The following is a 24,313-nucleotide window of genomic DNA, read 5'->3' on the forward strand; positions in this document are numbered from 1 at the left end:
CTCCAGAGATGCTGCCTGACCCAGTGAATTACCCCAGCACTCTATGTCTATCTTTAGTATAAACCAGCATCTGCAGTTCTTTGTTTCCACACTTGGTATCACTTCCCTGACAGCAATGTTGAAGGGAAAATCCCGTCAGCCCTGTGATTGATTGGTCATGTATGCATCCTCCACTCATTGCAATTTCCTGCTGAAATTTCTGGGGTTGAAAGGTGGGTGGAACGAGATCAGCAGGTAAAGGGATTGATGGAAAGGGAGAGGCTAAGATAAGTAAGTCTGATAGAAGGTAAACAAGGACAGGTTAACGAGCGTGCTGCCATCCTTCATCCAATATCCTGGGCTGAAGGATGTTTATTTCAATGCAAGGACTATGATGGATAAAGCAGATGAACTTGAACCTGAAAAGTGCTTGAAACTATAATGCTGTGCCCATCACAGATACTTGGTTGCGAGAGGGATAGGACTGGCAGGACAGTGAAGAAAACTGTCAAGGGATACAGCAGGGTATAAACCAGCTACAGATATGGGCAGAGAAATGGCAGATGGAGTTTAATCTGGAAAAGTGTGAGGTATTGCACATTGGGAGGGCAAATGTAAAGGGAAAATGTAGTTAATGGGAGGACTTTCAAAAGTAATTGTGTACATTGGACAAGTTGTGAACTTGGGGTCCAAGTCCATAGCTTCCTGTAAGCAGCAACACAAGTAGATAGAGTGGTAAAGAAGACATATTGTATACTTGCCATCATGGGTCAGAACAATGAGTATAAGAGTGAGCAAATCGAGGCAGCTTTATAAAACTGGTTAGGTCAGATTTTGAGTATTGTATGAAGTTCTGGTTACTCTATTATAAGAAGGATATGGAAATTTTGGAGAGGTCACAGAAGAGGTTTACCAGGATTCTTCCTGCATTAGAAGGTATTAACTACAAGGAGAAGTTGGACAAACTGGGATTGTTTTCTCCAGGACACTGGAGGGCGAGTGGAGATCTGATAGAAGTTTATAAAATTATGAAAGGCATAGCTAGGGTACACAATAAGAACCTTTTCCCAGGATGGATATATCAAGACTAAAGGGCATAGCTTTCAGGTCAGTGGGGGGAAGTTAAAGCGATGTGTGGGGCAAGTTTTTTTTACACAGAGAGTGGTGGGTGCACGGTATGTTCTACCGGGGATGATGGTGGAGGCGGATATTATAGTGACATTTGAGAGGCTTTTGTATCAACACATTGATGTGCAGGGAATGGAGGGATACAGATCATGTACAGGCAGATGAGATTAGTTTCATTTTGCATCATGTTCAGCACAGACATTGTAGACTAAAGGGCCTGTTCCTGTGCTGCACAGTTCTATATTCTTCTTATACAACTACTCTTCCTGTGACAGGTATCCGCACGTTTGCACATGAGACCTGTTTTCCATTTCATGAACCGACTGTGTTTGCTAAATTCTGTGTGAGTCCCGCCCTCCCTCCATCTGTTCCCTGGTGAAGTGCCATTCTGTGCGGTACCTTCTCCCGAGCAGTTCGTGCTGCCGAACCTACCTGTGGTCTTTTTGTCCTGGATTGGGGTCATGTAGCCCCCCTCGTCCAGCTCACCCCTCTGCCCACGCTCCGACAGGAAGACGGTGGGGTCAGCGCTGTACCGCTGGGTGCTGCTGTCCTCCCGTTGCCGTGGGACCTGCTTCCTCAGTGTCCCATTGCAGCACATGTCGTCGAACACCTCCAGCGGAGAGGCTGCACCCTGTTCCTCCAGCGGGGTGGTCCCAGAGCAGCTGAGGGACAGCCCGTGCACTGGCAACCCTTCTTCCGGCCCAAAGACCCCGTCACGATACACAAACTGGTTCTGCTGTCGGGCAGAGAGGAACTGGGTAAACAACCTGCATTGATATAGCGTCTGTAACCCGGCATTTACAAATATCATCAAACAAACCTGAGCTGGAGGTGTGTGAGCATACAACAAGGCAACAAGCCCTGCTTTACCGAAGGATTAACGAAGGAGCAGCAGTCAATGCTCAGCCCACCAGCTAGTTCAATCATTCAGTGATTGGATTCAGATTAGGAGCAAACATTGGACTCCATTCCTCGAGCCTGCTCCTCATTCAATAAGATCATAGCTGATCCGACCATAAGCTCAACATATCTCAGCCTTCCTCATACCCTCCATGCCTTGTTGATCAGGTATCCACCTCGATCGCAACAATATCCAAAGACCGCAACCTTTTGATGTCTCCACATACACATGCACACACAAACAAACACATAAACACTCACAAACACCATATACCCAGGTTCACTCACACTCATTCACACACACAAACATCTACAAGTGCACATGCATAAACCCATACACACTTCTGCACACAAGTATACATTGCACACACACATATGTGCACTCACAAACATAAACACACATTAACACTGTCAGTGTCCTTTTCTGACATGTATCATTAAATATAAGGTAGACACAAAATGCTGGAGTAACTCAATGGGACAGGCAGCATCTCAGGATAGAATGAATGGGTGACATTTCGGGTCGAGACCCTTCTCCCCATCACTAAATATATACAATATACACTGTCTCACAGATACATACACAAACACTGAAACTCACACATTGTCACACACACCCCCTGCAGGGCCGGCCTTAAGCCGTTTGGACCGATTGCTCCCAATTGGGCCCCGCGAGTAAGGTGACTCGCGCCAGAATAATCTACTCTCGGCTCGGGTAGATCTACCCCGGGTGGAGGGGGGACAGAGGGGCGGAGAGAGTGCAGAGGGGTGGTGGGGGAAGAAAGGGGTAGACGGGGCAGGGGGGGTGGGGGTGTGAGGGGGAATGGAGAAGGGGGAGAGGGGGAGGTGGGTCATTCACTCATGGCAGCGCTCCCTCCCCTCCAGTCGCTGTGCTTCACGCACACAGCCCCGGCTCCACCACTCTCTCTCCCCGGGGAAATGCGGTGAACAATACACGGATGGCCAGGCCGTGGGTTGGAGCAACGTTTACAAACCTCGGCCTCAGCTCACACCCGTCCGCCCGGAACCCGGCATCCGCTCCTGCCGCCGGACCCCTCTCCCTTCTCTCCTTCTCTCCTTCCCTTCCTCCTTCCTCTCTCTTTTCCCTTCTCTCATTCGCTCCATCCCTTCTTTCTCTTCTTCTCGCCCTCCTTTCTCTACTTCCCTCCCTCCCGTCCTTCCTCCCTTCTCTCCCTCCCTCCCTCCCTCCCTCCCTTCTCTCCCTCCCTCCCTCCATCCCTCCCTTCTCTCCCTCCCTCCACCCTCCCTTCTCTCCTTCCCTCCCACACACACATAATGCACAGACAACTAACACACACATCACGCACAGACAACTAACACACACAACCAAGTTAGGATGGGGTAGAAGCCCAAGGGGTAGGATGGGGCTGAAGCCCAAAATTTAATGCCTGGACTGGATTTTCACCAATGATTATTGGTTTTCCAGGATCTATTTAATTAAATGACCTTTTTTTAATTTCAGTCACTAAAACAAGTGGTATTGTAACTATGTACTTTTCAGAGGTGATTCATTTTGTTTGTTACTTGTAGACTTACATGTATGCAATTTTATATTAAAATGTAGCTTAGATCTGTTTGGTACATTAAGTCGCAGGCACTTTTTAAGCGCACATTTTGATTACCTTCCATTCTACCATAGAGATATAAAGTCTATAATAGACGTTAATTATATTTAATTATATATTATATATTATATATAATTATATATTATATTTATATTATATTTCTACGAATCTACAGACCTTGGCTGGGAACCTGGGGCTCACCAAAATTGTTCCCAATTGGGCCCCGCACCTCCTAAGGCAGGCCCTGACCCCCAGAGACTCAGGCAAAAACATGCACACTTGTGCACATGCATTCACTGATAAACATACACAACAATCATGTTGACTCCATACAGACTGACATTGCACTGATATAGACACATACAAAAGCACACTCATGGACAAATCACACAGCACAAAGGCACCCACAAATATATTCACACTCTTACATACAACAAACACAAACTCACACTAGTTGCATTTATGCACAGCAAGCTCATTCAAAATAACACACATATAAACACAGATATGCACACATAATCTATATCCATTCACTGTCACACATTTATACACAATCCCTGACATACACACACACACACACATACAAACACACCATATGCACACCAAGACAGACACCATGCAGGCATATACACTCACGCATCACAAAGAGAAAATCATGCACACACACACAGGCATTCACATACAAATAAAAATGAAACACTATTATATGCACCCAAATATTCACACTGAGACACATACACTCCTACATGGATGGATACACACATGCACATGCTCATATACAACCACAAATACACCACATACTGTCTCTCTCACGCACAGAGACTTACATGCATAAGCAATCTTATAACACTCTTGAACTCCTGCATATTCTCACACAAAAACATGTTTAAACACACACATTGTCACATTCTAACATACACAATTCTTTCACAAAAGGACACTGACACATACTCAAATACACTCATACAAAAAACACACTTATGCACAGTCTCTCTCTCTTTGACATACATAAACCACCTCACACTCTCACATACATATACACATGCCATTGCACACATAGATCATCTCTTGCTCACATACAAACATATGATCTCTCTCTGTTACATTCACCCACACCAATGCTCATAGGGGTGATTCTTCGTTAAGTGTCTACTTTGAAGTTTCTTGGAACCCGATTATAAAACTTAAATTTTTACATATTTGAACATTGTTTCACATAGATGAACATCTCTACTATGGGAAAAATATGTTTGGCACAATCTTTTAGAGAATTTAATTCATTTTTTCCTCTACTTTTTCCAGGTTGTCCATTGCATTCAGTCATATCTGTCGCATTTTTATGATGAACAACACTGTAAAATATAACTGATTTAAGAATATAAAATCAAAGATTTTTCACAGACTTTCAAATCATAGAGTATCTTCCTCAAATAAACCACCAAAAAAAACTTTTTCAGTATAACACATTGATTTTAAACCTTCGTAACAGTTTACTGCCGAGAAAAGTGGTGATTTTCAGCAAGAATAGTAACCATCACATAACGTTCACCAACTTCGGGAAAAAAAATAAAAATAACACTTTACATACATACACACATACTGTCACATACACATGTGTACATAAACACACACACACAGATTCACTCACTCATACACACTCACGCACACACTTGTACATGCATATGCTATGTCTGCCTTTCCACCACTCTCCAGCCTTGCTCACCCAGAGAGGGAAGGCTGCAATGTTAACTCCCCACTTTCATCTCACACGTACTCAGGACCTTGTTTAACCTCTCTTCTGAAACATGGTGCTCTAACAACATAGTTTTGACCAGATACCAGGCCAGTGTTTGTGCACTGTGTTGGTCTCAACGCCACTGATTGCCACAGGAGAGTGGCCACAGTGCAAGTATGGCTTGCTATTGCCAATGACAGACTGGGTTACGATTCCATGTCCTGATAATTCTCACCTGAGGGAGATTTCGTCCTGTGGGAGAATCTAGAACAAGTGGCCACAGTTTTAAAATAAGGATCTGGTATTCAAAGCAGGAATGAGGTGAATTCATTGTTCTCAGAAATTTTATCAGGTTTTGGAACTCTGTTCCTCAAAGAATAGTGGAAGAAGAATCTTTGACTCTTTCTAAGTTATGGTTGAGAGATCCTTGATGAACAGGGAGTGAAAAGTTACCAGTGGTAGTTGGCATGTGAAGTTGAGGTTACAATCATTGAGCAGAGTGGCGCAGTTGGTACACCTATCATTTACAGCTGCAGTAACCCGCGTTTGATCCTGATCTCCAGTGCATGAGTTTGCATGTTCTCTCAGTAACCACGTTTGTTTCCCCCAGATGCTTCAGTTTCCTCCCACATCAAAAAGGAATGTTTGTAAGCCAAATGGCCAATGTAAACTGCCCCTAGTGTGCAGATGAGTTGTGGAATATAGGAAGAGTTAATGGAACTTGAGAAAGGACAGAATGGGATGAGTGTAAATGGGAGGTAATGGCACAGACTCAGTGAGCCAGAGAACATGTTATATTTTGTTATAAATGAGACTGTGCTTGGGTAAGTAAAAGCATTCTAAGTGAAGGAACTTCCGTATCACCTAATGGTCTGCTGATCACATTTGTAACTCTGTCTTACCTTGGTCATATTTCAGATACACTGGTATCACTTAGTTGCTTTTAATGGCTGGTATATCCAACCTTCTTTTATCAATGTTCTAATCCTCAACCAACTGAACAGACAGTTGTTTAGCAGCAACCTGCACTAAAAAGTTATCACTCAGGGAGGCTTTTGTGCCCATCATTAATTCACAGACCTTGATGTTGTAATCTGATGTCTATTAAAAAATAATCCAGACATATGCGCTGTACTTTCCACTGACACACTGATACAGCAATCTAAGACTGCATGACCAGCAATCATCAATATTAATTTCTCCCAAACTATCGTTGGAAGATTCAATGCTGTTAATTGTTTTAATTATAATTGTAACTATCTTCCTGGGACAAACATTGTCTTGTTTGCAACAGGTGCCACTGTTCTGCAGGAATTGAACCTTAGCTGCCAAGTATTCATCAATTTGTCCTGCTCAGCAACTGGCCAATTCAATCCATGCCCAGCATGTTCGTTTGATGCTTACGATGCAACCTTGCATTTATCTTGGCATAATTCCTGGAAACAGAGGCTGGAACAGTAACCTCCTTGGCAGCAGGTTCAAACTGTTTTGAAATTTCCAGTGGAAGGAGTGTGGGACAAGGAGAGAGCAACATTGGTGATGCTGGTAGAGAGCCTAATTCTACTCTCGTTCTGCAAGACCATTTCCAATACAGCAGGACTGACATCTTGCACATTAAAATAAGAAGCCATCTCCTTTGAATTAGCAAGTCTCTTGAAGTTTTAAATGGCAACGTTGCATTTTCATTGGGTAACTCATTCCTCAGAATATGTTTTGCATTATAATTATTTCCTGAACTGACCTCACATTAGTGGTGGTCAGATCTAAAAACCTTGATACAGAGCATTGTTTTGTACAGCGCTGTGAGCAAGACAGCTGATGGGAAAGGTTGTGGGCTCAAATTGCACTGCTGTGGGAACTGGGATGTGATCCCTGAGCTAAGAGGCAATGTTAAAATTTTGCATGTTTTCTGTGGCAGATTTGTACCTACCGACATCGCTTCTTGTTGCTGGGCAGATCGATTCACATGGTCCTGGTCACTTATCACAGGGACCACCTAAAGATGGGTCTGAAGAAGGGCCCCGTCCCGAAACGTCACCTATACATGTTCTCCAGAGATGCTGCCTGACCTGCTGAGTTTCACATCTCTCTTTGGTAAACCAGCATCTGCAGTTCCTTGTTATTACACTGGGATCACCTCTTGGTTGTGGCATTAACAGTGTAATTTAAATGCAGCCAAACCTGTGCGGGTACCTGGCCCCGATTATCTACATCCTTTTTAGTTTAGTTACTCAGACCACCTCCAACAAGACACCCGCTACACTGACCGCACCGCTCTCAGTTCACAACGCATGACCTTCAACTGCTGACTGATCTCCAGTCCCCTTCATCCACCAATCTCCTGGCACCCCTGCCCTCTCTGGCTCCAGGTCACAAACCTCATGCTCTGATCCCTGGCCTCCAGGTGATAATCTATGATCTTTCAGGCTCTATTCTATGAATCTCAAGCTGCAATTCATGACCCCAAGGGTCTATTTTATGACCCTCAGTCCATGATCCATGACTTACAGCCACAGATCTATATTGCTCAGCCCATCATTTATGAGTCAGCTCAATCCCAGTTACCATTTTCCCTTCAACCTAAATGAGCCCCAAACCTGCACCATCAGCCTTTTCTCTCCTGTCACCCATTCCCTGTTAGTCACCTTTATGTGTTCAGCAATGGTGCAAAATGTCACGGAACCTACTTAAAGACCAAATGACATTGGTGCTGATTCAGCTCATCAAGTCTACACCATTCAATCATGGCTGATTTATTTTTCCATCTCAACCCCACTCTCTTCCCTTCTCCCTGTTACCTTTGTTACGCTTCCTAAACAAAAACCAATCAATTTCCATCTTCAAATACCCAATGCCTTGGCCACCACACCCATCTGTGGCAATGAATTCCGCAATTTCACAAATTAAAGAAATTCCTCTTCATCTCCATTTTGAAGTTACGTCCTTTTATTCTGAGGCTGTGCCCTCTGGTTTTGGAATCTCCTATTATTGGAAACATCCTTTCCACGTCTACCCTATCTCGGCCTTTCATTATCTTGTAATTTTCAATGAGATATCCCTTCATCTTTCTAAATTCCAGTTAGCACAGGTCCAGAGTTTGGACCATTGATCCAGATGCATGAGCTAGAATCCATCGCAGCAATTGAGTATTTAAATTCAAATAATTAAATAAATCGGAATGAAAGGAATAAAGACGGTCTTGCTAATGATGATCATGAAACCACTGGATTGTTATAAGCACTCTCATAATTAACATGGCTTTCAGAACAAGAAATAAGCATTCCTTCATCATCAGGCCTTTGTGTAGACTCATCAATGTGGTCAACTCTCACCATTCTTCATTTTAATGATGGGTAATAAATGCTACTGTGGTCAGCAGGCTCCATGACCCACACATGAATAGATAGGTTAAAATCAATGGCCAAATGCAGCGTCTTGAGATATTTTACATCCTTTGTATGTTTTTTACCAATGTTATCATTTAATGCTGAGCAGTAAAAGCCATACACAAATCCCAGGGTTACTGTCTGATACTCTTCACCAGATACTTAACTTTATAGAGTACTAGACCAAGTGCAGACCCGTTGGGTCTGTTCCCCCAACGTGCGGTTGTGGGGGGGGGGGAGGCGTCACACACACTAACTATCCCCCCCCCCCGCACACGCTAATTACCCCCCTTGATATTATATTAATATTATTAATTTGTTCCTTTTACCCCATAAACACCCTATCTACTGACGCATAGCCCCCAACTTGCAGTCACACCTAGAGAGGGGTGGGGGGGGGGGGGGGGGTAGAGAGTGAGGGCAGAGAGAGAAGGGGCAGAGAGAGAGACAGAGACACAGAGAGAGGGGCAAGATGGATAGGGGGGTGGAGAGGAGGAGAAGAGGGAGGGTGGGTGAGGGGGGAAAGGAGGGGGAGGAGGGGAGGAGAGAGAGAGGGTGAGAGTGAGGGGGTGAGAGAGGGGGTGCTGAGAGCGGGGTGAGGGGGAGAAGTGGGGAGCAGGGTGGAGGAGGTAGGGGGGCGGGTGGAGGGAAGAGGGTAGGGGGTGTGGAGGGGAGGGGGTTTAGGGGAGAGGGAGGTTGGGGGAGGGGATGGAGGGGAGGAGGGGAGAGAGAGAGGGGGGGAGAGGGGGGAGGAGAGGGGGGGAGAGAGGGGGAGGGGAGGGGGAGGGGGGAGGGGGGAGAGAGGGGGAGAGAGGTGAAAGAGGGGAAAGAGGGGGAGAGAGAGGGAGTGCTGAGAGGGGAGGGGGAGAGGTGGGGAGCAGGGAGGGAGGGTGGAGGGAAGGGGGTAGGGGTGTGTGGAGGGGAGGGGGGTTTAGGGGAGGACAGGTGGGGGAGGGAATGGAGGGGAGGGGGGGGAGAAAAAGAGGGGAGAGAGAGAGGGGGGGAGGGGGGAGAGGAGAGGGGGGAGAGGAGAGGAGAGGTGGGAGAAGAGGGGATGGGGGGAGGAGAGGGGGGAGAGGAAAGGGGGGAGAGGAGAGGGGGAAGAGGAGAGGGGGGGTGGGAGAGAGGAGGGGGGAGAGGAGAGGGGGGAGAGAGGAGAGGGGGGGAGAGAGGAGAGGGGGGGAGAGGAAAGGGGGGAGAGGAAAGGGGGGGAGAGGAGAGGGGGGAGAGGAGAGGGGAGAGGAGAGGGAGTGAGAGGAGAGGGGGGAGGAGAGGGGGGGAGAGGTGAGGGGGGGAGAGGAGAGGGGGGGAGGAGAGGGGTGGAAGAGGAGAGGTGGGGTGGGCGAGAGGATGGGGGGAGAGGAGAGGACAGGGAGAGGAGAGGGGGTGGAGAGGAGAGGGAGAGAGAGGAGAGGGGGTAGAGGAGAGGAGGGAGAGGAGAGGGGGGAGAGAGGAGGGGAGAGAGGAGGGGGAGAGGAGAGGGGGGAGAGGAACGCGGGGGGGAGGAGAGGGGGGGAGAGGAGAGAGGGGGGAGAGGAGAGGGAGGAGAGGAGGGGTGAGGTGGGGAGAGGAGAGGGGGGAGGGGAGGAGAGGAAAGGGGGGGAGGAGAGGAGAGGGAGGGAGAGGAGAGGGGGGAGAGGAGAGGGGGAGGGGGAGGGGAGAGGGGGGGGGGGGGGGGGGGGGGGGGGGGGAGGAAAGGGGGGGAGAACCTAAAAAACATTTTAGAACCAAAAAATACACATTCTGCAAGCATTGTAGAACCAAAAGAGACACTTTTTGCAAACATTTTAGAACCAGTAGACACTTTTTGCAAACATTTTAGAACCAATAGACACATTCTGCAAGCGTTTTAGAACCACTAAGGACACTTACATTTGAGTAGACATGTGTTCAGTGTTATTCACAGCTCAGAGAAATGTGACCCTCTGCCCCTCCATCTTGAAGAGACTGTGAGGCACACCACTTCCTGGTTTTATAGTCCCTCCCCCTGCCGCCAGCAGGGGCAGCAGAGAGAATGGGGAATCTTGTAAAAACATTAATATCTCTGTCATTTTTCATCTACGGGAAAAATCCTCGGCACACATATGGCGGAGGGGGGCTCTGAGCAAGGTGGCCAAAAATGATGGCTGTTGGTGGTGGCGTTCTCTCGGAAATCGCAGCACAGATGGCCAAAACCGGTCAAGAACAGACTTTTAGTAATATATAGATGATTAGAGGATTGCAAATGATGGGAGAGAGGAAGACATTGAGAGATTCGGGGCTCTTAAATGAGTGAACCTTGAGAACCTTTGGTTTTAATCCTGCAGGAACAATGAAACAGTGTGGAACGGGAATCAGAAGCAGGAGCATGAGTGAATGTCAGGTGGAACATTGCGAACTCTGAATTAATGGCATACATATTTGGCAGGGATTCACAAAAGCACTAGCAGAGTGGCTGTGCTTTGTACACCAAAGGACAACTCTACCATGTATTGTTAGTCTGGAGGAATTTTTAAATGGGATTCAGTCGAATGCTTGCTGTGGAAATCAATGGACTAACTCTGGGCATAAGGGGTGATAAGCATTTTACTCTGTCCGGGGAGTCGATCAAAGAAGAAATATCAAGCAGTCTTGCATTAGTGTCCATCTGTGTCATTAGATAAATAACAGATGATGTATTAATGACTGGGTGAGTCTGTCATTGAAGTTACATTTCAGGTCATCCTTCACCCCTGCGTCCCCCTTTCTCTCTCCAGATTTACCCCTGGTCCTCCCATTTTTGTTCCCTTTCCCATTATGAAGTCTATCCTGAAATTCCTGTTCTGGAATCCTTGCAATAATGCCATCAACAGCAAACTGAGCACACTTGCCACCCAGTGTGCAATGGCCCTACTGCTCACACGTCACATTGATCAGCCCAGTACAAAGTTACAAGTGTCTTTTGAAGTCTCTAAACAATTCCTCCTTATTTTTGATCTGCAAGTATTTCAATATGCTGACTTTATTGAACAACATTATTTTACCTTTGGTGAATTTGTGAGCACATCTTTGTGATGACTGGCACAGGTTGAATTGGAGCACTGGACAAATTCAACATGGGGACACTGTTAATTCAAACAGAGGGGTTCTTTCAATATCATCACCAAAGGTAAAAGTGGCCAACTAATAAAACAAATGTGCTGAGCATTAATTTGTAACTTTAGCAAGCACCTGGGAGAATCAAAGCAAAATAGACCAATTCTATAAACTATACCCCATTGTGATAATAACATACAATAAGGTAACATTGTTTATTTCATTTAAAGCAATTTGCTGAAAGAATCACTTGGAATGAATATGTTCAGCAACAAAATGGTGAGTTTATAGAATTCCGTGTTGATCTCTTCCATTGTTAAATTCCATTCAATTCAGAAGTATTAAAAAATGTTTTTAACTACTTGAATAAAAAAAGGTCTAAATTAAGGAAGACGTGCCAGAAAGTTGTTCCTCTGCCTTCCACTACCATCATTCATTATCCACTCACTCAGCTGTGCAGGCATCCCACTTTCCAACTGATGCAATGACATGCTGCCTATTCTCCTATGATTCCTCTATCCAAATTTCCAGGGTCTTATCCAATTGACTAACCTCCACTGTTCATTCACAGAACTTTTCAATTACTCTTCAACTCTCTCACTCTTTTCTCTCGTTGTTCCATAACCCAATAACTCTAGAATCCTGTCTATCTAGTGTGTTATTTCTCACTTTGCACTGCTTGGCCACACTGCACAATCCAAGTTATGCTATTGCCCACAAAACTCACTTTACTCTCTACTGACCAATCATTTCACTGTCGGATCTCCTCTTTGCCCAATTACATCGTTTTATAAATCTTATAATACCATTGCAAAATCACTCCATTGTTCTGCCACCCCAATGTTAAATTCTTCCATTCTCCATTCATGTGGTTGTGTTGTCTATCCTAGTCTAATCAGTCTCTGAACAGTCACCACACTACCCTTATTTACTACAATGCAGAAGCAGGCCATTTGATTCTTTGGGTCCATGCCAGTTCCACCACAGCAATCTCATCAATCCCTTCACTGCTCCTAATTTCCCTTCAGTCTATTCTCTCTCACATACCCTTCGAAGTACCTTTGATTCTTTCGCCACTTATATTGAGGGATAATTTACAGCCGCCAGCTACTTATCTACTAGCATGACTTTGGGATGTGGGAGGAAGCGGGAGCCCCCAGAGGAAATCCTGCGTTGAGAAGGACAACCTGCGATCTTCACACAGAGCCCAGGAACCATCACCTGTGAGACAACAGCACTAAATGGAACATCGTCATCCCTCCCTAATGAGCTTTTCTATCTATTCCGTCTCAGAAACCTTCATCCACTTCACTCCACTGTCATCCCGTTTATTCAAAAGCTGAAAGCTCTGCCATATAGTGTCCTTTCATTCCAATCATATTATCTCACTGATCTTCCATTATCATAAATCTATTGAAGCATGTGGCCCTGTGGTCATCTAGTTAGATTGGAACACTAATACCCAATCTCACCAATACCTTACATAATTTCCCACTGTCCCACTATGCCAATAACTGGTGAATTGTCATTAACACCCAGAGAGTTATGAATTTGTGGAATTCTCTGCCTCAGAAGGCAGTGGAGGCCAATTCACTGGATACATTCAAAAGAGAGTTAGATAAAGCTCTTAGGGCTAGAGGAATTAAGGGATATGGACACAAGGCAGGAACGGGGTACTGATTGTGGATGATCAGCCATGATCACATTGAATGGCGGTGCTGTCTCGAAGGGCCGAATGGCTTAGTCCTGCACCAATTTTCTATGTATCTATGTATTTATGTAACATTCAGCTGTTAAGTTAACTTTATCAAAATCACATTACAACAATTGATAACTTCCCAAATATAACTGTAAGCATGTTTCAGTACAGAATCGAACCTTGAGGGATTCTCGGCCAATGTTAAGCCAAACTCACTCTAAATGAATGAAGATAGTGTGGTATATGGGTTATAGCAAAGACTCTACAGGAGGATTTAATGGGCAACAAAATCATTGACAGCTGGCACTGCTGACAGCTGGCAATGTGCTAACAGCTCCTCCGATGTGAATAAACTCAAGTAGATGCAACCAATCCATCTCACCGTGAATGCTCTAGCATGCATTACAGGAGGTCTTCTGTTTTAATCAGTTCTATTCTACCATAAAACACATTTCAATGTCCATTACAATGTGATATAGTACTTGGTGGAAGCAATTGCATGAAGTGCAATGGCCAATCTATTCATTTGTTGCTTTTGGATTCTGACTTTAAACTACCAACTAAACAATATACTGATGGTTTAACACTTTAAGAGTTAAAGAGATATCTACGAACGGATATGTCAATGTCACAAAAAGTAACAACGATTTGATTTGCTGGTTTTTCCTTCACTGGATTATCAACTTCTCCCTTAGTCACCCCTTTGTCATCAGGTTTCCACTGCCTTTATCCAGTGGAGGCAGATGCGAGACGCAAGTGCTCATGGTGGATGTCTGGCATAACCATTCATTGAGGGTCAGTGTACTCTTGGGGCAGCACATCAGTTGAAACCACTCACCATACCATGATCTAATGGAATGCAAAGATAATCCCCAGCATCTTTTCCATCTTCTTCCAGTCTTTCTCTTCCACTAACACTAACATCAAGTGCCGGGAGCAGTCAATCACCTGCATGCCATTTCCCTCCCACCCCAGTTCAGTAGACTACGCTTACTCTTAAAAAGGACATAGAGTGCTGGACTAATCTGCAGATCAGGCAGCATCCCTGGAGATCAAGGATAGATGAAGTTTCGGTCGGGTCTCTTCTTTAGATTGATTTTAAGGGGAGGGAAAGAAAGCTAAAAGAATTTCATTTCTTTGTTTTTACGTTGAAGCATACTCCCCCCTGCCCTTGGCTGAGTTCACAACATTTACCGTTTTGTCTACTGCATTGCCTTATGCTCCCCATGTTAATCTTATCCATTCCTTTTCCTTCTCCCATTGCTCTATTCTCAATTTTCCTTCCTGATCCACAAGACTGCTAATCTTTTTAATGGCTTTTCTCATCATCTTTGATTTGCCTTCACCCTTTGACATGAGTAATCCTCCTCCAATGACACACCCTTGCTATCATCAGGGTTCATCTGCACACATCCAGCTCCAGTCTGAACCATCTGATCAAAACCAGGGAAGCACGTGCAATAACTTATCTCCCCAGTTGGGTTACCTCTGTTGCCCTACAGAGATCTGCCCTTGGCTCTGTCTGACTTTTCATTTACCAGCCATCCCTTGGTGCCACTTTCTTAATGCACACTATTCCTTTCCATCTGTATATAGTGCCTGCACCCAGCTCGACCTTTCTCAGTAGATAAGGGGAAATGTCCACTGGCAGACATTATCATTAGATCCTGCCATGCTCTCTTGCCTTACTGAGGTACAGCCAAGCCAATTTGGTGTCATATTTGAACCAAGATAGGCTTCTGATCATGTGTCTTTTACTCCATCACCTAAATCTTCTTTCATCATCATAACATTGTCAGACTCCATTCCACCTCACTTCATCTGCTTTAGACTAAACTACAATAATGGTTTTCTTAGCCGCCATCTGCCTCCCACCTTGGTAAACTGCCGGTCATTCGAATATTGTATTTATTTATTTTTGGTAACTATTTTTCCCATCAAATTTGTGGTCGGTCTTTTAGAAGGGACCAGGGGATACTCATCAGCTCCTGTTTTTATTTCAGGCCTTTAACATCTGCAGTTTCTTTGAACAAGCTGTTCAATTATTCCTATCCTCCTGCTTTATCTCCATCACCCTGTCCGATATTACATTTTATTTATAGCCTCCTTATTTTAGGAAGTTATTGCTGAAAATAACTCTATGACACTTTCAGACAGCATCATTGCAAATCATAACAATTCTCTGAAAGAAAAGTCCTCATCCCTTGCCCGATATTTTTGCATGATCTTAAATCTCTGTCATCTGGGTGTACGCCACTACCTAATCTACTACTCAAAGCCTCCCCCACTCCCCTGATAATTTTGACGACCTCTGACCTTATCTTTTATCTGGTCCAAGAATAACAACACAAATTAATCTTGTCTCTTCAAATAACTGAGTTCCTTCATCCCGGTAAATTTCCTTTGAACCTTCTCCAAAGACTTTACAACCTTCAATACATGGTTCCCAGGACTGGACACAATACTCCTGTTGAGTTCCAATAAGTGATTTATAAGGGTTTCCCATCACCTCCTTATTTTTGTGCTCAGTGTCGCTATTCATTAAACTTGCACACTTATATTAAACACCGTCCTCCGTCTGATCTGCCACCATCTGTTTTGTGTTTGGGAACTCTTGTGGGATTTTGCTTTGAATAGTTTGTCTCTATTATCACAAAGCTCTTTTATTCAGTCTCTCTTTTCCAGTGTGCTTAGATGTTAGGGAGTTGTTACACAAAAAAAGAATCATAAGTTCAAAAACAATTTGCCACGCCTTTTGTTTTTTTTTCCAATATATCAACCAAAAACTCTCCATGGACGTTAAATTGAGTCAAATCCAAACCAATTGAATTCAGTCCAATCAACTCTTCTAAATCGTTAATAGGAAAGTAAAGCCTGTTCTGCACAAACCATCAAACTGTCCAAGATTCGATAGAAAGTTCCCTTCACAATGTGCTACACAGTCCCAGGGCAAAATGTATGGGTTAAATATAGAGTAAACACCCCTCGACACTGGCCCATCAGATCATCGTCGGCTGGAAACTCCACAGATCAGTTTGCTCCGTTGTATTTTAATATATTAATGTGCAGTTTACTGTTCTCTCCAGGTGGCATTCTGGTAAAGGCAGCATTCTGGTATTGGATTAGGTTCTGCGGTATTGTAAACCATTGCAGTATTAGAATTACTGTACTGTACTGCATTCCATGGCACTGTATTGAACGTATATAGTTCTGCTCTACTCTGTTGTATTGTACTAGACTTTTTGATCTTCATCTTTTTGGATTGCATTTGATTATTATTGCAGCAGTGCATTGCGCTGCAATGTACTGTACCTTACTGCTGGTACTCCACTACTTTATTGGACTATCCCTACTATTACCACATTGTATGCATTGTACAACATTGCATTATATTAGGCTGCACTGTCTTGTCTTGTACTGTTTGTACTGGACTCTATCTGATCATATTGTATTGTAATGCACTGCATTGTGCAACACTATATCAGTGCCTAATATTAAGCATCATATATTCACCCCATTGCACAGTACTATACTGCATAATATTACACCTCACAGCATTGTACTGTACTGAGTTTACTGCAGTGCACAGTACTAGATGAAAGTAAACACTGTATATGCATAGCTCCATAGATGCTGCTGCACCCGCTGAGTTTCCCCAGCAATTTTGTGTACCTTCGATATTCCAGCATCTGCAGTTCCTTTTTGAACACTGTATATTCATCTGCAATATAGTACTACACTGTGCTATATTGCATTTTTCTGTAACATTGAACTACACTAAACAACACAAAGAGTACCACTCAGCACTGTAGGTGTTCCGCTTCATTTGCGCACATAAATAAGGAAACAAAGTTTTATGTAGTAACGATAAAATTTCAAATTACTTTGAGTCCATTTCTCATCACAACTAGTTTAACTAAAAACATCTAATCAGAAATGTACTTGATAGACACCCCACCAATTTGAGAGAATTGTGGAATCAGTGTTTTTTAAAGGATTTCCTTCCTGTTCTGTAGCATTACTTTCTCCCAGTTCCATACTTTTCCCCTTTCTGCTCGTTCCTGTGACAGGCAATACTCCAGAGTTGGAGAGATTTCCCAGGACCTCAGAAACCTCCAGCAATCCCCACCTTCACTGGTCACTAGAAGGTGAACGAGATTAGGAAGGGTGATCTGCCCCCTTCTCCCTCCTTGCCTTACTGTAAGTTGCTTTGTCTCCACGCAGCACCTTACATCACCTGCTGGGCAGGCAGAGGGTGAGGGAGAACCCATCTCTGTATCGGGGAACAGTTCCCCAGTGCAACTGGCCCATGCACTGAATCCTACAAGTAATAAAGAAAGTAACTCTTACTGATTCTGAATGGCTTCTTCAAACATCTCTTATTGACTTGAGTTTATCTGGTAAAGGATGTTCAATACTTACTCCTGTCATGGGAGTGTAGGCAGGTGGAGGGCTGTGTCCTGCTTGGCTCTGGTGGGAAGAATGGAATGATGATTACATGAGTGGCTGCAGGAATGGCACAATGGAACAATGGATGCAATGCACAAAAATGAACATCAAAGAAAGGACAAACGTCATGACTCTGCAAAATGGAATAGTGGTTATGAAAAGCGAGACATCTACTCATTTATTGAAGTGACTAACAGGAACTTTTCAACATCAATTTAGTTGCCCAGGAGCTGATTGTATTTGGAATCTAAATTTTCCCCTGAATTCCATAAAGTTACATTATTTAACACTAGCAATTCTCTCTCTTTCTCTCTCTCTCTCTCTCTCTCTCTCTCTCTCTCTCTCTCTCTCTCTCTCTCTCTCTCTCTCTCTCACGCGCGCTCTCTCTCTCTCTCACACACACACACATGCAAAACCAAAATGTTTCAGATGAAGGAAATCTGAAATATAAACAGAAAATATTGGAAATGTTCTGCAGGTCTGGCAACATTTGTGAATAAAGAGAAACAGGGTCAATGTGTCATGTCAATGGCCATTTATTATCTCAAGCCAACATAAATGCATTAAAAACAGACATATATGCACAGGTGGTCATACATTCATGTTCATATGTACACATGTATATACACCCAAACATGCATCCATTTATTTCTACAAAGCCTGCCTGCAGTACTGAAGACCTGTGTCCCAGACCTTTTCAAGCCTCTAGCCAAACTGCTTCAATGCTGTAACAACACTGACACCTACTTGCCAATGCGGAAAGCCACCAAATGTAAAAAATGCAGGACAAATCCAATCTAGCTAATCACTACCCAGTCAGTAACTTCAGTCATTAGCCAAATGATGCAAGTGGCTGTCTACAGTTTTCTCAAGAAGCAATAACATGCTATTAATGCCCAACCTGCGCTTCACCGGGACCATTTGGCTCCAGATCTCCTCACAACCATGATCCTAACATGGACCAAAGAGCTGAACTTCAAAGGTGAGGTGAGAGTGACTACCTTAAACATCAAAGCAGCTTTGACTGAGCGTGGCTTCAAGGAGCCTTGGTAAAGTGAAGTTAATGGAAATTAAGAGGTTAAAACTCCAACAGCTGGAGTCTTACCTTGCGCAAAAGAAGATGAATATGGTTATCGAAGGTTAATCATTTCAACCTGCAACTGCAGGAGTTCCTTGGGCCATGTCCTAAGCACTACCACCTTCAGCTGCACCATCAGCAGCAATTGTTCAATCATAAAAACATAATCGGATGTTCCCTGTTGATGTTCAATTCCTCAGAAAATGGGGTAATCCATGTCTCCTCGTAGCAGTACTTAACCTACATTCAGGCATGACAAGTAACGTTCACAGCTCAGGCTAATGCCCCTGTCCCACTTAGGAAACCTGAACGGAAACCTCTGGAGACTTTGCTCCCCACCCAAGGTTTCCGTGCGGTTCCCGGAGGTTCCCGGAGGTTTTTGTCAGTCTCCCTAATGGTCGAAAGTGGTTTCCGCTTCGTCTAGGTTCCGGCGATTATTTCAAAAAATTCAAAACCGGCCGCGACTAAAAATAGGTTGCCGTTTTAAAAATCGGCAATTTTTTAGTCGAAGCCGGTTGCGATGCTAATTGAAGGTGGTTGCTGGAGGTTGCAGGTGGTTGCCGGAGATTGCAGGTAGTGGAAGGTCAAAAGAGTTAACCTTGATGTCCTGATACAACCTCTTCAGCCCATATCTTGAAGAACAGATCGGTCATTATTACATTGCCATTCATTGGAGTTTTTGTTGAGAGATTAAAAATTGCATTTCCTATTTAACTGGAGTGGCAATCAATGCATTATTCAGTCACTCTCAGCCTCCACCCTATCACAGATGTCCCCTGCTCTTTACATCTCTTCTCCTTCTCTAGAACTTAAACCATAAGGTCATAAGGAATAGGAGTAGAATTAGGCCATTCGGTCCATCAAGTCTACTCCGCCATTTAATCATGGCTGATCTATCTTTCCCTCCTAACCCCATTCTCTTGTCTTACCCCCATGACCTCTGACACCTGTACTAATCAAAAATCTATCTATTTCTGCCTTAAAAATATCCACTGACTTGACCTCCACAGCCTTCTGTGGCAAATAATTCCGCAGATTCACCACCCACTGACTCAAGAAATTTCACCTCATCTCCTTCCTAAAAGAACATTCTTTAATTCTCAGGCTGACCTCTAGTCCTAGACTCTTCCACCAGTGGAAACATCCTCTCCACATCCACTCGATCCTAGCCTTTCACTATTCTGTATGTTTCAATGAGGTTCCCGCTCATTCTTCTAAACTCCAGCGAGTACAGGCCCAGTGCCGACAAACGCTCATCATAGGTTAACCTACTCATTCCTGGGATCATTCTTTGTAAACCTCCTGTAGGCCCTCTCCAGAGCCAACACTCAGATATGGTGCCCAAAATTGCTCACAATATTCCAAATGTGGCCTTATAGAACCTCAGCATTACATCCCTGTTTTTGTATACAAGCCCTCTTGAAATAAATACTAGCATTGAGTTTGCTTTCTTTAAGGGCCTGTCCCCTTAGACGACTTTTCAGCGGACTGTCTGCAACCTTCGAGCTCGAGGCATTCGCCTGAAAAACCGCGAGCTGGAACTCCGACCGTCAGAGTGGAACACACACACACAAACACATCGCAAAGGCGGGGGCCAGGGAAAGCATGGGAGCGCTGTCTGAAATTCACATGGTGCAAAAGCCAAGGTGATACAGACACACACCGCAATGAACAGGAAGGTTAAAGACGGCTAGCACAGTGTACGGTAAGTCCTTTAAAAGAGGGGGGGGGAGGGGAGAAGTGGGGAGAAGGAGGGAGAAGGGGGGAGAAGGGGGGAGAAAGGGGGAGAGAAGGAGTAGAGACACTTTTAGGAAGCCAGACAACTTTTAATATGCCAGAGATACACAGCTGTGAAGTTTAGCGTGCATTTAACATTACCGGTCAGTTTTCCTTGGTTCTGAAAAATTGTGCTTACGTTTTTTTTCCCCCAATGAGCCAATGAAAATGCCCGGTCAGCAAAGCAGATTCACTAAAACTACCTACAGCTGGCTGCCTTGGCTGCCTGACTACAACGGCATGGTGACCCCACAACTGTGCCTACGACTACAAAAGTATCGATTTTCTCCATGGCGACCAATTTCTGGTCGCAGACAATTTTTCAACATGTTGAAAAATTTGCTGCGACCATACTGAAGCCGTGACTAGTTCCCAGAATGCGGGGACTCCTCTCGACCATGAAGGAGACTCACTAGAGACCACCAGCAACCATGTGGCGACCATGTGAAGATCATGAGGCGAGCGCAGAGTCTCCTGCACTCGCCTAAAAAGTCACCTAAGTGGGACAGGCCCTTAACTACCAATTTGACTTGCAGATTAACTTTTTAGGAATCCTGCACCAGCACTCCCAAGTCCCTTTGTACATCCTTGATTCCGGACAGTTTCCCCGTAATGATGACAGGTCTTTGACCCCAGACGTTTCTCTGTCCACAGACGCTGCTTGACCTGCTGAGTCTTTCCAGCATTTGGTGTTTCCATTTTAGATTTCCAGCATCTGCAGTTTTTTTTTTGCTTTTCGAGTGACAGTGGTTAATTAGCTGTGAGGTGCCGCAGGAGGTCTTGAAATCGTGAAAAGCATAATAAAAATCCAAGCCTTTCTCTTCCTTTTTGACTGGGTAACAGTAAGATTAAGGGAGATACTAACATAGTCTGGATGTAAGGAGAAAGAAGAATGAGAAGGAGGGGAAATCTGCAAAGAATGTTGAAAATGTGAAATGAAATAAAACACACAATTAAATGTTTAAAATCAGGGACTGCTACATTACCCATTTCAGTTCTGACCTTTGTAAAACCTACATTAAAATACAGTTGGAAATTAGACAATGAACGACATCTGAATGAGTCGTGTAGTTGGAATACTGTAATTATCATCCTGCCAATCTGCAGGGATAATTGACTTGTACCCTCCACAGTAAAGATGTGCCCCATCAAAGAGTCTCAGCCTGACAATGATTACATTTGCAAAATGCTCAAGAGATAGAGGATTTCAGGCGGTGTGGGAACGGCTGCCAATAAGATAGTCCCACAACATTGCAATTGTGTGTATTGTGCAGAAGGAAAGCTGTGCTTTGAGCTGCTTTCTTCTCCCAAACATTTCAGTCATTTCCCATCAGCAGGCTCCAGCAGAACAGTAATTTAAACAAAGGGCAGCTGCGAGGGATTGATGATCTGAAGAAAGCACCTCCTCTTTCTTTTCTCATTTTCTCCTTTCAGCGTTCAAATGTGCAGAATGTAAAGGTTGGGCTTGGGAATGAGAACATATCCTGGAGAGCCCTGAACAAGCTTACACTTGGCATGGGATGACAGTTCACTCTCTACATTTTAACGTGCTGTAATCTGGTACAACACCATTCCTACAAGTGCTGGAGAAAGAGACAGACCAGTGATTTGTTTTGCTGACTGATTGTTAATCCAGTTCTCTTAAATTGTCACCGATAATATATCAACTGATGTTAATTCATCTGCCACTAGCAGACATTCCCTTCTATGTTCTGTGTTGTGTTATGTCCCCTTCTATGTTCTTTGAATTTCAGGTGGGAGGATAGGACAAAGTGAAGATTTATAATAGGGTGAGACCAGGTCAAATGGGCTAAAGGGGGGTTGAAGGTTCTAGTACAGACAGAGATAGCGAGTGCCCTGGTGTTTCAGAATTCAATATTGAGTCCATAATACTGCAATGTGCCCAGATGTAAGATGAGGTTTTGTACCTGAAGCCTACGTTGGGCATTGGCCTGTTGTAACAGTGTGTAAAGCCATAGATGGAGAGGTCAGAGCGGGAGTGGGAAGGATATATTAAAGGTAAAGGCAACCCGGAGTTCGGACAGAGACACAAGAGACTGCAGATTCTGCAATCCGGAGCTAAAAATGCTGGGTGAACTCAGTGGGTCAGGCAGCATCTGTGGAGGGAAAGAGATGGTTGATGTTTCAGGTCGAGACACTGCGTCAGCACTGCGAGTGTAGAGGGAAGAAAGCCAGTGCATAGAAGTGAGAGGCATGGGGTGAGGCAGGGGATGGTGGGTGATTGGCAGAACCAGGTGGGGACTGGGAATGACGTGCAGATGTAGCAAGATGGGAGAGTGGGATTGTTGAGACAGAGGTTGATGGTTCATAGGTGGAAACAACAGACATGAAACAAAATAGGATGATGGAGCCAGGTGAATGAGGGACGGGGAAGAGCAGAGGCACAGGGTGGTAGGTGAAACGTGGATATGTCAGGGTCATTCCTTTGGACTAAATGCAGGTGCTTCACAAAGCATATTCTGTTTTTATTTCAGAATTCCAGCTCCTGCAGTATTTTTGATTATCATTTGGTCGTTTTTCCCTTGTGTTACTGATTGTACCTCTGCTACAGTTCACCACTTTCCTTGCATTGTCATTTAGTAACATTTTAATCCTCAGTTGATAGTAACCACACTGTCACTCAATACTCACCATCACCTGGGCTACTAACTTTATCCCTGGTGATGTTAATCTCTCTTCCTCACATCTCCACTCAGCGGCCCGCCTGCTCATGGCCTTTGTTACTGACTGTATCACAACGTCAATAAACTACTTCTCAGAGGAACTGCGGATACTGGCTGTTTCTCTATAGGTTAGTGCACACTTCCACACTCACTCAGTAACTTTCCCCTCATCATGCTTCTTGTTATCCCTTTAGTCATTTATTTAACAATTTAGGGCAGCACAGCGGTGTAGCGGTGGAGATGTTGCCATACAGTGTCAGATAACTGGGTTCGACCCTGACTATGGGTGCTGTAGTCTGGAGTTTGTCTGTTCTCCCTGTGACCGCATGGGTTTGCTCTGGGTGCTCCAGTTCCTTCCCGCACTTCCAAAATGTACAGGTTTGTAGGTTAATTGACCTATAAAATTGTAAATTGTCTCTCGAATGTACCATAGTGTGAATGTATGGGGTGATCACTGGTCGGCATGGAGGACTCGGTGGGCTGAAGGGCCTGCTTCTGCCACCACTCTGTGGTAATCCTTTTCGCCACTTCCTCTGCCACTGACTGTGTCCTGTTACACAGAAAACCTTCCACAAAAAGTGTTCAGAATCTCTGTATTCCACTTTCATCTTATTCACAGGCATTTATTGCCTCATCCATACTTTGCTCTCCTGTTACTTGCTAAGTCTCTGTTCCTGCCTCATAGTCACATAGATCCCTCCCACAGTGCCCTGAGTTCCTGATCGCATACCTACTGAAGATTCGTGTAGACTAGCCTTCTATATGATAGAAACACATACTTTTAGCTGTGGACAAATGAGTTCCAAAGGAACAAAACAATTTTGGCTTAAAATTGGCACAGAATCTTCATTTAGTTTAG

At 44.4% G+C, this 24,313-nt stretch overlaps 1 protein-coding gene across 6 annotated transcripts in view; it reads right to left on the minus strand.

The window, feature by feature from the left end:
* The window catches only part of erbb4 (erb-b2 receptor tyrosine kinase 4), a 798,196-nt gene that overhangs the window by 7,563 nt on the left and 766,320 nt on the right, over positions 1-24,313 (minus strand). For 3 of the 6 annotated variants that reach the window (XM_033024309.1, XM_033024308.1, XM_033024307.1), the window contains 3 exons: positions 17,890-17,937; positions 11,717-11,797; positions 1,540-1,843 (listed from right to left, as the gene is read on the minus strand). In XM_033024309.1, coding sequence (XP_032880200.1) covers positions 1,540-1,843; positions 11,717-11,797; positions 17,890-17,937 — 433 coding nt within the window. The remainder of the gene's footprint in view (positions 1-1,539; positions 1,844-11,716; positions 11,798-17,889; positions 17,938-24,313) is intronic. The other 3 variants (XM_033024311.1, XM_033024310.1, XM_033024312.1) reach the window with 3 other exon arrangements.

This window comes from Amblyraja radiata, chromosome 7, assembly GCF_010909765.2.
Source record: "Amblyraja radiata isolate CabotCenter1 chromosome 7, sAmbRad1.1.pri, whole genome shotgun sequence".
NCBI classification, from domain to species: Eukaryota; Metazoa; Chordata; class Chondrichthyes; order Rajiformes; family Rajidae; genus Amblyraja; species Amblyraja radiata.